The 14,032-nt window shown below is 44.8% G+C and overlaps 2 protein-coding genes and 1 pseudogene across 4 annotated transcripts; all 3 read right to left on the reverse strand.

Annotated features, from left to right (window-relative positions):
- Positions 1-1,199: 1,199 nt before the first annotated feature.
- On the reverse strand, positions 1,200-6,059 carry LOC136955314 (E3 ubiquitin-protein ligase RNF166). 3 transcript variants are annotated; one of them, XM_067248997.1, is made up of 6 exons: positions 5,779-6,059; positions 2,758-2,914; positions 2,565-2,677; positions 2,130-2,244; positions 1,492-1,599; positions 1,200-1,401 (listed from the first exon to the last, which is right to left on the reverse strand). In XM_067248997.1, exons 1-6 carry the CDS (start codon positions 5,946-5,948, stop codon positions 1,336-1,338), a joined length of 729 nt encoding a protein of 242 aa, XP_067105098.1. In that variant the 5' UTR covers positions 5,949-6,059; the 3' UTR covers positions 1,200-1,335. The 3 variants fall into 3 exon arrangements, with proteins under 3 accessions (XP_067105098.1, XP_067105097.1, XP_067105096.1); XM_067248996.1 differs by having other exon boundaries at positions 1,492-1,602; XM_067248995.1 differs by having other exon boundaries at positions 1,200-1,599.
- Positions 6,060-8,074: 2,015 nt separating this feature from the next.
- Positions 8,075-9,536, reverse strand: LOC136955865 (ras-related and estrogen-regulated growth inhibitor-like; annotated as a pseudogene).
- Positions 9,537-9,843: 307 nt separating this feature from the next.
- On the reverse strand, positions 9,844-13,083 carry mrpl21 (mitochondrial ribosomal protein L21). The gene is made up of 7 exons (XM_067249261.1): positions 12,981-13,083; positions 12,642-12,702; positions 12,261-12,346; positions 11,587-11,750; positions 11,379-11,431; positions 11,086-11,189; positions 9,844-10,010 (listed from the first exon to the last, which is right to left on the reverse strand). The coding sequence occupies exons 1-7, from the start codon at positions 13,075-13,077 to the stop codon at positions 9,946-9,948; spliced, it is 630 nt and encodes a 209-aa protein (XP_067105362.1). The 5' UTR covers positions 13,078-13,083; the 3' UTR covers positions 9,844-9,945.
- Between the last annotated feature and the right edge of the window lie 949 nt (positions 13,084-14,032).

The raw sequence follows: 14,032 nt of genomic DNA on the forward strand, positions 1-14,032 counted from the left end.
ACAACTTCTCCCTCTTTCCCTCCCTCTCTCTTAGTCCCTCCCTTCGTCCCTGCTGTATTTGATGATCTCAGTCCCTGTCAGGAACTAGAACGTCTACATGAAGCCAGTCGGAAAGACGGACAGGTTCATCTTCAAAGGCCTTTATGAAAACATGCATCCTTTGATTAAGACATCATTATTCGGACCTGATCAGACCACTGTGCAATCTCTCTCACAGTTATTTTCTGTCATGTGGTGAGGGGGGTCAGAAAGAGTAAGATCTACACAGTAGTGTAATTGAGGGTCTACAAAGAATACCCACTTCTCTTTTCACGGACACACACTAATGTAATTTGAGAAAAACCCATCATTCCTCAGTCAGCAATATAGCCCTGTCTGCACAGCAGCAGAGAACCTTATCTCTGGAGCTTGGTTGGTGGTGAAGGCCCACTCCTATGGATGTGGCTCCCTCAAGTGACTGAGTATGTGTACTACGCCACACCAGTACAGAGTTTATGCTTGCTCTCCCTCTCCCTGGCAGAGCCAGAACACTGCTCAACAACAGTACAAATGGTAAGATGTAAAAAGAAGGTAAAAGTCCCCTCAGACACGTGTTTTACTTTCTTGTTAATAGTGCACCATTTGAACATTGTTTTCCTCCAAAAAATATATATCTTCTTTTTGTTTCATCTGGTAGTGATGAATCATAAAAATATCACTGCAGCAAGGTAACAAGGTAAAAGGTAGATAAAGCAGAAACTGATTCCTAGATGTCTGTCCCTGTATACCAAGAACTACAGATAATTTATGTAGAAAATGCTGATTAGTATTCACAAGAAATCTAGAATAAAAAAGGTTGTAGCTTGTTGGTATTGTTTTGAGGCGGTGGCAGTAGTTTGGGTTGTGACAATGTTTACATGAATGATGGTTAGATCTGTGATCTTCTGGTCATGCCTAAAGCAGGCAGCAGAACTCAGCCAATCACAACCTGCGTGTAGAGGCCAAACACAAACAAAGACAAACACACAGCAGTCTCTGGAACACTGACAGATGCAACTCTCCTCAAATGCAGGACACCATCGCTTGTTGAGTCTTGACAGAACCACAACGCCAGTCCTGAGGTCCTGATGCTGAGATGTTTCCATAGAAACGACAACAATGAGGATTGTTGCTGATGTTGAAGATTCTAACCCTGTTGGCAGAATCTTCTCATACACCACTCTTTCTCACTTTCTCTGTCGCTTTCTCTCTGACCGCAGAGTGGGACACATCTGATTGGGGCAGGGGCACTGAGGGGTGTGACAGAGATGGGCATGGCAGAGATAGGCGTGGCAGCAAGGTGTGTGTGTGGTGGACTCAGTTTTCTGCCAGGGAGAGAGCCAACGCCGCCTGGAGAGCAGCTTCCTCGTCAATACTGTAGTCCTGTAGTACACACACATACACACAAATAGACACAGCAAAATACAATTGTCTTTCCCTCCCTTCCTCCATCTCTCCATCTCCCCTCCTTACCACAAAGGTGTCGTAGCAGAACTTGTGTCTGTGGAGAAGGTGCTGCAGGAAGTTGGAGCTCTTGTAGCTGGGGTCTCCCCAGGGCATGGCTGAGCACACAGGACACACCTGCTAACCACACACACACAGACATCCACATCACATCCACACACAGACACACACCACACACAGACACCCACCACATCCACACACAGACACACACCACATCCACACACAGACACACACCACATCCACACACAGACACACACCACATCCACACACAGACACACACCACATCCACACACATACAGACACACCACATCCACACACAGACACACACCACATCCACACACATACAGACACACCACATCCACACACATACAGACACACCACATCCACACACAGACACACACCACATCCACACACAGACACACACCACATCCACACACACCACATCCACACACAGACACACACACCACATCCACACACACCACATCCACACACAGACACACACACCACATCCACACACACACACACACACACACACATATATACATGCACTCAAAAGCAGGAATACTAAACCTTTAAATTTAAAAACAATATTTATAAACTAGTATTACTACACCTCCACACAATCACGCACACACACACATATATACCACTTTGTTGGGGTCGTTGCGGTGATTGTCCATGCAATGTTTGACCAGTTCCTGCTGGTCCAGGTGGCGGGCACCACAGTAAGGACACACAAAGGTTGAGCGGTTTGGAATATTACTGCAACAATAACAACAACAACAACAGTTTACTATCAGCTACTCAGGATTATTTAGAACTTTTGGCTCGTAGCTATAACACACGTCTGAACGTACACCTGCAGGCACATACAAACACACAGAGTTGACAAGATTTCTCCTTAATTTATCCCAACCAATTTATCACGCTCATTTATCACAACCATTCTCCGAAGTTGTACATCTGCTGTATTCGTATATCTCCAGAGTCCATATATATCAAAGATACTCCTCCTGTCCAATGACCTCTCTCAATAAACTCTCATTAACATAGCAGTACAAATATACACACAGTGTGCTTACCTGGGGATGGGCTGTGTTGTGGGAACCACAGGTACAAACTTAGGGCAGTTGGCCATTTGCTCCTGTACCTTCGTACACGAGGTGATGTGGGACCTCATTTTAACTAAAGCCACCTGGGGGGCGGGGGGGAGAGAAGGGTGTTAGTTCAGTTTGTTAGTGGGTGTCTGTCTGTGTGTGTGTATGTCAGTATGACCTTCTTGCTGCAGCCTCTACAGGGAGCCTTGTAGGAGGACAGCTGCTTCTCCACACTGGAGGACTTGTCCACCTTCTTAGGATCAAAGGGCATCCGGCACAGGGGGCAGAGAGGAGAGGTCACCTGCAGACAGGGCTGGAGACACTCCCCACAGAACCTGGAGAGGAGACGGGAGGTCAGCCCGCTGTAGAGTATTCATCTCTCTCATCGCAGATGATGTTCAGCATCATGAATAAATACTGAGATATTCTCGTGTGTCTTCAGCGGAATCCCACTGTGAAGACGACGGTAATTCAACAGCAACACTACTGAAGTCCACAATCTTGGAATGCACTCCACACTCTGTTCCTTTTATCATTATGTATAGAAGCAGTTCTAGTGTATAAAAAACTCACTCTGTGTGTGTGTGTGTGTGTGTGTGTGTGTAGGTGTACCTGTGTGTGTGTGTCAGGATAACTGGGGACAGTTAGTTCTGACTCCTTCCCCTGGAGTGGGACATTTTAGTGAGCTATTTATAAACCCACACACACACACAATCTTCCTGTTTCAAAACCAAACAAAGGCCTCCATTGGATGATGTAGACACAGACACAGAACACGTATGTGCACAAACCCCACCCTCCCAAACACACGTCACACGCACACACCAACAAAGGATTCTAGAACAATGATGATGTATGGCATAACAAAAAGAACTAGAGAGGGTACAATTTCTGGGGAAATTGTAGGGTGTGCTTGCTTGCGTCGGTTGCACAGGGGGGTCCGTTTTTTAATGACATTTTTACAACTGATATTTCTGTATATTTTATATAAAAATGCATACTTATTATTTATAAAGATTATAGATTTAAAAGCATTTTTTTTTTTGCTGCTCATTTACAACTCAAAATACGAGTGAAGTGTAGAAATGAAATAGATGTCTTCTCATTTCCCCTGAAAGAGGCAGCCTCATAGTTGAATCAAAACGAATAAATTTGGCAGACCGGTGTAAAAATTGACCTACTCTCTATGACTTAAACGTCCTTTTAAGTTTTTCCCTTCTCGTGATATTTTCAGGCATTTAGCCTACTCATATTGCATTCATTCATTAATAAAGAACCCCTTTGAAGATTATTCTACGACGTTACCGACAGTAGAAGATGGAATCACGATTGAAACAGTAACATCTGCTAACTGAAAATATGCCCCCAAAAACGTAAATAAGCTTGACATTTATTTAGTGGAAAATCGCTTTCATAAGAAGCTCACTGGTAGCGATCATTGTCAGTAACAACAACAGATGCGAAACGAATGTTCTGCTACAGGTAGTCACGCGTGTTTTCGTGACGCAGTGACGTTAGTAACGTCAGTGACTGTGGCTAGCAAATTAGCCACCGTTAGCTTCACTTTTCGCCACAAAAATTTAACTTGAGCCTAAACCATGCAACGGAACGTAAATAAAAATACAAGCAACTCAATCGCTACCAAGACGAAACTTTTGACACCTAGATTGTCTATGTAGGCCAAATATTGACGAAGATTTAGGGGGGCAAAAAGAAATAAAAATAATAATATATATGTGAGAGAACAAAGGTTGTGCCCTTGCCGAAGGCAAAGCACACCCAATGAGGGGGAGAGAGATAGACATTTTATAATTGTGTAGGTTTATCCTCATCTAACCCCCCTCCCTTCCTCTCCTCTTTTCCTCTCCTCTCCTCTCCACACGTCCTCTCTTTCCCCCTGCAGGGGGGTGACCCTATTTCCTGTTCACAGAAAGGAAGCTCACTACCTCAGGAGAGATGTAGAGATGGAGGGAAGGAAGAAGAGAGCAAGAACAAAGGGGAGGAAAGATGAGAGAGGAGAAATAAGGGTGTAAGTGAAAGAGCTAGAAGGATAGAGAGAGGAGTGTGGTAGACAGATAGAGGGAGGGGGTAGTGAGAGCATATGAATGCAGGTTCAGCTGGTCCTCAGAGCCCTGAGGGACGACTTCTTCTCACCAGAACTGAAGCCTAACCCACACCTGACCAAACCATCCTTGCTCGGTCTAGTTAAGCCTCACGAGCTGTGAGCCTCAGAGGAGATGTAAGGAACAGGAAGATGAGATGAGACGATAAAAGTGATTCACTGTCCCACATACATGTGGAGCTGCCATTTTAAGCGTCTTTGTCACTCCCTCATCAAACATTCATTTCATAAAAAGGACAGAAAGGGTCTGAGAGAGAGAGAGAGAGAGAGAGAGAGAGAGAGAGAGAGAGAGAGAGAGAGAGAGAGAGAGAGAGAGAGAGAGAGAGAGATGAGACACAAAAACACAATGGAGTTCTAGAGAGAGGTTGCTGTTCTTTATCAGTTTACAAGAAGAACAAGGCCTACATGCATGCACACACACACACACAGACGTATATATCACGTGTATTTAGTTTACATTGGTTTGTTGTTGTTGCATGGGAAGACTGCTAGCCCATCTTAGAGGGAGGGAAGTTATTGTACACATCATACATAATTCATACCAATTGAGGATTCTCGTGAAAAGCATCAAAAAAACGTTACGATGAGGAAATATCAACATCCTACACACACACACATATCCCCCATTTCTGTTTTCAAAGTAACAGGGCAGTGTGTTGCATTGTGTTGCATGGCTACTTCCTTATCTGACATGTGTTTTCTGGTCCTTCTCACTGGCCCAGACAGCTTCTACTGAGAACCCCCTTCCCTGCTCCCCCTAAACAGACGTAAACACACGCGACCCCCCCTCCCCCCTCCCCCTCCACACACACACGCGCGCACACACACACACACACATACAGTGTTTAAAGATAATTATCCATTAACCGGCCATGCGTCTGACCGGTAAAGGATTTGGCTGGACATTAACATTTGCTTTGTGGACGAAAGGCCAAAAGCGTCTGACTATTTCCGGCCATTTAGACTGTGGTAAGAATGTTTTGTCTAACATCCTCTTGACTAATATTAATGGACACTAAACAAACCATCAATAAACGCTCTTTGCTTCTTGTATTACTTGCATTACTAAGTACTTACGTGTGAGCACAGCTGGCAATGCTGACGGGTTTGTGGTAGACCTCCAGACATATGGGGCAGGAGAACTGGCTCTCGACGCTCTCCCCTGGAGCCGTGGCGGAGGATGCCCCGCTCGCTTGCTGATGCTGTCGGAGCTGGGTAGCGGACACAAAACTGCGGAACATCGCCATCACGAACAATAAGCTCAGTTCGCTATTCACTCTCGACAACAGATATTCCTTTTCCTTGGGAACAGATGCCGCAAATTAAAACATAGATGGTGCTCTAATTAACGGATGAATATCCTACGTATAAACATGTCTAATGACAAAGATAGGCTACGTTTCACTAGAGGACACGCCGGAGCTGGAAACAAGTAAACATTAGAAGATAGACTGTTCGTTGACGACAGCTAGCTAGGGTAAGATGCTGTGTAGATTACTCGATGTGAAAACGACGTAAACCGTCAAACGGTAACGGTTCAGAAGGTACACATGCTACTAAGATTTGTGATTTTGCGCAGTGCCTTACCGGTCTGATACTTGCGAACGAGCGTCCCAGCTACAACAAAAACCCTTTAAAGACGTTTCACGTTCTGGATACTGAAGTCCCATAGTAGCCTTCGTGTAATACCTTCAACGGAGCGCTCTTTTGGTTAGAACTACACTCCCAGTCACCAATGCAATTCGGCGTTGAGATGTGGTACACTCGTTTTGAAATCCGTGGTAGCCTACAACACGGCGGAGTCAGAAGCACCCAGTGTCACCCAGTAGGCTCTAAAAACAATGAAACCTTCCTATCTATACACAATTCAGACGGGAGAGTGTGGGGGTGGTGGGGACTTGTGGAAGCAAGGAGTAGGCCAACTCTTTGATCTTAAGTATTGAAATAGCTACAATATATCCATACCTTTATTTTTGTTGTTTCTTACTGGAGTAAGTTGCATTGTTATTTGAAGCAGATTCATTTTTAGAGTATACAAAGATCTTCCGTCCCTAGTGTGGCCCAGAAGCCAGACTTGACCCTCCCAGGGCTGGCCTGTAGCTGCCCATAACACAGCCTCTGGATGTGTCAACTCACCCAGCTAACCTGCCCTGACAGCAGCTAGAGTCAGAGTCTGCTAATTGAATACCCTCACTGTGTGCTTCTGTCTCCTCCTTTACCCTCTAGTTTCTCTCTCTCTCTCTCCTTCTCTCTATCTACTTCATTCCTTTCCTTCCCTCTGTATCTTTTTAGACCATTTCTCTCATTCTCCATCTCTCTCTACTTTCTTTACCTTCTTTATCATCCTCCCCCATCCCTCTCACACAACCCCTAACACCCCATCCCTTCATCCCCTCACCTGTTCTGATCCGCATGACCAATTATTATGTTCCTCTCCTTTCCTGTATGTTGTGTTTTGGTCTAAACAACATGTCATGGTGAAAAGCCAGCAGGGGGCGCCAGCGGGAGGTGTCTGGGTCCCCGAGGCTTCAGGGTCTCCAGATTTCTCAGTCTAATCTTTCCTCCATGCTTGGGTGAAACAGTAACCTCTAGAACTCTGGTAGGTTCAATGGTCCTCTACCACCATACACACACATCCAGAGTACTCTAACTGCGCACACACACACGCACCTTACCTCCACACTACATACAGTACGTCCTATCCTCACAAGAAAACATGTGATCCCCCCTCGTGTGTGCCCTACATCACACACAAACCAACCCCACATTAAATAAGTATAGCCAACACATAGCACATTCCTTCACCCCTGTCCCTCTCCAGCACATCAAACATACTTAAACAAGCAGCCTTTTCTGAGGCAGGTGGTCCTAATAGTGACACTGTCAGATTGCAGGGCTGGATGAGTAATAAGTATAATTTGTTGGGTTTTCAGTTGTTGTTATGAAAAACAAGAGACAGGACCAGGAAACTCTGCATTCTTAATTTGTTGCATGTTAGGAATTCCTACCTTATCACAACATAGCCAGTGATGACTGCATCTCTGGTATCTAACATGATTAAGGTATCATGTCTAGATCAAGATGAGGAATGGTGGCTGAGGTTTAGTTATGGTACATTTCATGTTTTTGTCTAATAATATTGTGTCTCATAATCTTAAATACCATCACAACCTCTGAAGAAAACATCAAGGCTACAGATACAGGCTTGTCATTGGTCCATCCTTTGAATCAATTCAGTTTACCCTCCAGTGTATGGTTCAGAGTCACACCCATCCGCTGGAGTCCTCACCCATCTTCTCTTCCCCTCCTCCTTTCCTATGTCCTCAACTACTGTTCATTTGGTCAAGCAGACCCCCTCCCTCCCCCCTCCTCCTCAGTCAGGCAGGAAGTCCCTGAAGGAGCTGAGGCTGAAACTGCGAGAGGGGGGCCCTGGGGGGCCGAGGCTGCGAGGGGGAGGGCCAGAGATTCCTGCAGGGGCAGCGGGCAGTCCGGAGCTGATTCTAGGGATCTTCTCCAACAGTTTAGACACGCCCCTTCGCCGGAAGGAGGCCGGACCGGAGTCCCCCTGCTGGAGCACGTCTGCGTAGAGGGCCTGGAACACAGCTGCTGTCTCCTCCCACCCGTCACGCACCGAGACCTCCCAGAACGGCAGCTTCAGCCCCCGTGCCAGGCCCTCCCCCTCCTCCCTGGTCACCATGCGGTCAAATGCCAGGTCCTTCTTATTGGCTACTATGACCATGGGCGGAGGGCGGGCCTCTAGGCCGCTGCGGCGACTGCCACTGGCATGGGTGTGGTTAACCAAGAAGCAGAGACGCATGACCTCATCAAAGCTGCAGCGGTCCGTTACAGAGTAGACAATGAGGAAAGCGTCTCCCCAGCGGATCTTCTCCTCGATCAGGAGGGCATCTTCCTCCTACACACAAACATACACACAAACAAACAACTCTCAGCTGGACTGACACAAACATCACGGATGTTAAGTCATTAAGGAGGCAGCTACGTAGATTTCAGCTTGTAATATGGTCAGGTCTCATTTGTGAACAACACCAGTCTGAACAGGGTTCTCCATTTACAGATACAAGTTTAATTGTGTGTGTGTCTCCAATGCCAAACAATGATATTAAGTGTGCGTGTGCGGCCGTGCGGAACCATGGGTGTCTTCTAACCATCTCTGCTACATCTCCAATGGTTTACCACAGGACGTTGAACCCTTACCTGTCCTGCCGTGTCCAGTATCTCAAACTGCGCCACGTCTCCGCTGATACACATCTCGTGTCTGTATATGGTTTCTGCAGACACGTGCCACACAAATGGGAATCAATACATTATTGATCGTTATTATCTGATTTAGGCCTATCATGAATGACTAATAATATCAAAACAGTAGCCCTCATGGAAAAGGTTTTAATTTGACAGTGACCGCTTCACTAGTTATTTACAATCGGGCTGCCCACACCTACCGAGTGTTGGATCGTACTCTCCGATGAATCTTTTAGTGATAAATCGCACAGCCATTGCTGCAAAACCAAATTCGTGTAAAAAGTTTAGTCAACCATGTAGGCTAATTTATTTAACAATTATATACGCCATGCATGAATCACAATAGACCGTATGAATGCAAACTTCAACTTGTATCCGACAGCCTTTGCTTGCTCACCGGTTTTACCGACTGCCGCTTGGCCCAATATCACAATCCGGACGGTCCTGGATGGGTGACTGCCTGACCTGCGAAGCGTTTTAGATAAACCGAAGTTTGTGGTCATGGTTTCTTTGTCCATTGACGATAAAACGGGTAACTATAGAACTATCCATGAAACAGTTCGTATCCCACTCATAGTTGGAGTGGCAGGTTGCGGGTCTCCGGTCAGAGAGGAAAGCAAGAGCTCTGACATAACTCACACTTAGTTGCGTTTCCTCCTTTACTGGCAGTGGGTTCAGATTCCTCACTCTCAGACGAGACAGCTCAGCAACATCATGTTAGTGTCACTCCCTGGTCTGTCTCCACTCATACCTTCTCCTCTCTCTCCATTGCCTAAAAAGCCGTTTTCTGCACTTCCTCAATTGTCAAAATGGTTGATCACAGAGCAGTCAAACTGAACACTTTGTTAAAACAAAACAAAAAGAACAGAGACAAAGCAGATGTAAACACTTTTGGAAAACTTTATTTCATAATTGTCACAAACCATTTGTTAATTTCAGCACAGTGAGTAAGCATATTTACAAAGAGAAATACAGAAACTGAAATCATGAGAGCATAGGAGCCACTTCTATGGAGTTGATCCTTAGGATGGTCTGTGGTTGGATAACAACTGGAGGAGAGGAGAAAGGACAGGAGTAACCATTAGTCAGACATACAAGTTAACTGATACATTAGAATCACTGATAAAACATATAATATATGATATAACATGATAGTATTGTATGTATATTTTTCTAATAATCATTTTCTTAATAATCTCTTCCAATTCCTCCCCCTATCTTTCCCACCCCTCCCACTTTCTCTCTCTCCATCCCTGTCTATCAAGTGTTGAGTAATAATAATAATACATTTTATTTTCCAAGGCGACTTTCTCGGCACTCAAGGACACCGTATACAGAGGTCCAAAAACATTAAAAGCAGAAAAATTCCGAATAAAACAACATTAAAAACAACAGAAGGAAGCAGTGCAAATTACATTAAGTGAAATAAGCAGTAGTAAAGAGATGTGTTTTGAGTTGTGATTTGAAATAGGTAAAAATGAATCGATATTTGGGGTGGTAATGATAATGAGTAATGTCCTCCTGTCCAAATGCTCTGATCGTGTTGACTGTATTAGACCTGAACACAGTGGAATTGGCACGTTAGGAGAAATGTAGGTCACTGATTCAGACTATAAACAGAATCTAACTAAACAGCATGGTCACACTCAGCTCTCTGCCTTCACACAGAGACAGACAGATAGGTAGAGATAGATACAGGCAGACAGGTAGAGATAGATACAGGCAGACAGATGGACATGCAAGCAGGCAGGCAGGCAGAGACAGACACTGTGGTTTAAAAATGGAAGTTAGACAAAGTACACATACAGACATTGAGCCAGCTGGCCAGGCAGACATCATTACAGCAGGCTTAGTTAGTTCGAGACAACAGTCTGGTTCGACACCTAGCGCTGTGCCAACCTGTCTATCTCATCCAGAACACTGAATAAAAGGGGCTAATGACTAAGCATTCAATTATATCAAATGACAAAGCGCATCAATATTATTCGTTTTCCTAATGAATCACTGTCTGGGATACCTTCTGTAGTCCATACAATATTATATATAAAGTCAACAGTGGTTATAGGCTGAGAACATGTCAGTCTATAGTAGATAACGCCCCCGACAGCAGCAGATGGAACCTACTTTTCTTCTTCTGGAAGCGGTGTCTCTTCCAGAAGCGCATGTGAACTTTGGGCCAGGACTCTGTCTTCTCAATCACTGTAGCTTCCACTCTGACCAGGTTTCTGCTGCGGGAGGGCATGAGGGGGAGATGACTGATTAGTCAGCATATATTTACCAGTAAGATCAATTAGAACATTATATTGTGGGTAACACATGCATCTTTACATTGTAAGATAGATATGTTACCTGCATATCAGTAGCACCTGTAGCTAAGGATAGAGATGTGTGTGTCTACGTGTGCATGTGCAGCATACCCCAAAAGTGGCCTGCCAATCATAGTAAAGTCTTCTCCTCCAACCATCAGCACCTGAACAGCAGACAGACAAGATAACACTTTATTAATCAATGAAGACTCTATAGACACAAATCCCATTTGGGTACTTAGAATTAGAACAAGCTATCACCAAAGCAACCAACTGTTACTGGTTCTATTGTATGTATTTGTGTATGTGGTCGACCCACCTTCTCCATCCGAATCCTGTCCCCACACTCGGCCTCTATGTGGTTCTCTATGAGGATCAGGTCCTCATTGGTCACCTTCCACTGGCGGCTGGCGAAGTGCACCACCGCAAACAACCTCCCGAGATCACCCTGGGCCAGCACGCCATTCACCTTCTGCACCACCGCTGCAGGACACAGGAAGAGGAGGAGTTATGGCAGACAGACAGGAAGAGGAATAGTGATTGACAGATATATGACAGAAAGGAGATTTAAAACACAACAGATGCAGACGTCGAGGCTATAGTATGTTAGCACCACAAGGGTTGCGTTTCAGTGTTTCACTAACAGTACATTAGAACACAACAATATCCCACGGCCAGCATCTCCAATAAAGTGTAATGAGAGAACCACTCACACATACAATGTGGAATGAAGCCTAATACTGGGGTATCAGTATACTTTTACATGCTGGGGGTTACAATACACCTTTGTTACAAAAACTACATTATATTGTAACGTGGCCTAGATTTACTGGACAATGTGATAAGTGTGACAAGCCAGAACTTTACAGAACATAAAGTGAATGTCTCCAATCTGTTTTGTGCATACAGTGTGTGTGTGTGTGTGTGTGTGTGTGTGTGTGTGTGTGTGTGTGTGTGTGTGTGTGTGTGTGTGTGTAACAGTGCACTTCAGACCTGCGTGTTGCTCTCTCTGCTCCTCAGGGTCAATGGGGGTCAACTCAGGCCATGGTGGTCTGGACAGGGACGTCTCTGGAACTGAACTATTCAGGAAGGAAACCCACAGCAATTAACTCTGGGTAATAACCACAACATCTTCTTGTCAACCAATCACATCACGTCAGGGGAAACCTGTCAGAGCTACAACAAAAAATAAAGTGGGATCTGTGTGTGCATGACGTGAGAAAGCAAGACGAGAGAGAGGGGGGGAGAGAGAGAAGGCGTGTATAGACTAAAATGGGCACAGATGTATGAATATCATAGACACCTTGCAACTCGCTTGGGTCGTAATTTGATTAGGTAGTTATTAGTTCACACACACGCATCCGTCATCATTACCTCGATGGCAACTTAACGCTCTGAGAACTGCAATGACGTACTAGCGCAGGGAACTGGACACCTGAAAGAACATAGAGACAACCCACAGTGAGCAAACGGTCTGTAAATCGTGTTAGCCTTAGGGCGCTGTAATGTTACCTAGCCAGCTGTATTCATCTTTTAAATGACTCTTCCTATGAGATTACGTTCACCTCAGGTTATGTTAGCCAGCAGAAAGCTAGCTACGATTGGCTAGCACTGGTTAGCTTCCAGGACATAGGACTCAAATACAGTTAAAGTAACCTGCTACCACACAAATAATCAATTAAACACATATTTGTAAATGTCACCACTACCCACCTATCTGATTAATAACGGGAACATGAACATGTTGACTTTGTAAACTCCGACACGTTCTCAGCAGTTGTACACATCCACCCCTCAAAGTCACCGCCATCTTTCCGACTAGTGTGTTTGGTGTCACTAAAATGTCCATCCTCACACTATGTAAACCAGAGCAGGATGATATTCAAAAATGTGTGTCACTATTATGTTAATTTTAACTGGCAGAAAACCACAAGTTTAATTAAAATATTTGTAAAATTGTTTTTGAATTCTGTTTAAAATACACGAAGGAGAAACCCGAGACGGAACAGTTATTAAGATTGAGTAGAAGGGAACACTTTCTCACACCGACCCTCTGCCGTCTCCCTGCAACTACTTCCTTCAAGGTGTCTCGGCCTCATTTCATATACAATTAAATATAGGATTACAACACTAGATATACTTCTATCAATCCACTTCTTACAATTGCACCTACACCCTACACCCTTCACACACGCTCATGCACACGCACACACACATATGGGGATCTTACCCCACAGTAACAGAGCACCTGCAATAAAAACATGTTTTGGATTGCATTCTATTTCACCTTTACAGTGTTTAGTATTACACACTTTAAATGAATCGAATTTGAATTAAATATTTTTTTTGTGTGCATGTGTAATATTTTTTTCCTGTCACTGGGTGGCGTTGTAACACCGCATCTTTCTGTTCTGTCTTTGTACAAAATATGCCAGTGGGCCTGGTGCAGTGTATCCACAAGAGCCAGCTCTATTCAGCTGTGTTTTCAATATAACGTGAAGGGGCAGGGTGAGGTAGAAGGCGATGGGGTAGTCAGGGGAACAGCTCAGTGCACCTTGATATGGAGAGACTACAGATGATTTGAGAGTAACCAACAGAGACCAGCTCAGGAGAGATCTGAGAAATCTGGCATCAGGGCTTGAGTCACTGCTCTCAGTACACCAGCCCCCCCCCCCCTCTCTCTCTCTCTCTCTCTCTCTCTCTCTCTCTCTCTCTTCTCTCTCGAACTAATTACACAACTTTCATCTCTCCCTCCACCTCCCATC

Source organism: Osmerus mordax, chromosome 13 (genome assembly GCF_038355195.1).
Source record: "Osmerus mordax isolate fOsmMor3 chromosome 13, fOsmMor3.pri, whole genome shotgun sequence".
In the NCBI taxonomy this organism is placed as follows: domain Eukaryota; kingdom Metazoa; phylum Chordata; class Actinopteri; order Osmeriformes; family Osmeridae; genus Osmerus; species Osmerus mordax.

Bases quoted from the DNA above. Each gene is read 5' to 3' on its own strand.
- LOC136955314 (XM_067248995.1), bottom strand. From the start codon at position 5,948: ATGGCGATGTTCCGCAGTTTTGTGTCCGCTACCCAGCTCCGACAGCAT. The intron at 2,245-2,564 runs GTAAGCACACTG...TTATTGTTGCAG, and splicing joins ACAACACAGCCCATCCCCAG to TAATATTCCAAACCGCTCAA. The intron at 1,600-2,129 runs GTATATATGTGT...TGTGGTTAGCAG, and splicing joins GCAACGACCCCAACAAAGTG to GTGTGTCCTGTGTGCTCAGC.
- mrpl21 (XM_067249261.1), bottom strand. From the start codon at position 13,077: ATGGCGGTGACTTTGAGGGGTGGATGTGTACAACTGCTGAGAACGTGT. The intron at 11,432-11,586 runs GTGGGTCGACCA...TCTGCTGTTCAG, and splicing joins ACAGGATTCGGATGGAGAAG to GTGCTGATGGTTGGAGGAGA. The intron at 10,011-11,085 runs GTAGGTTCCATC...CCTCTCCTCCAG, and splicing joins CCGCTTCCAGAAGAAGAAAA to TTGTTATCCAACCACAGACC.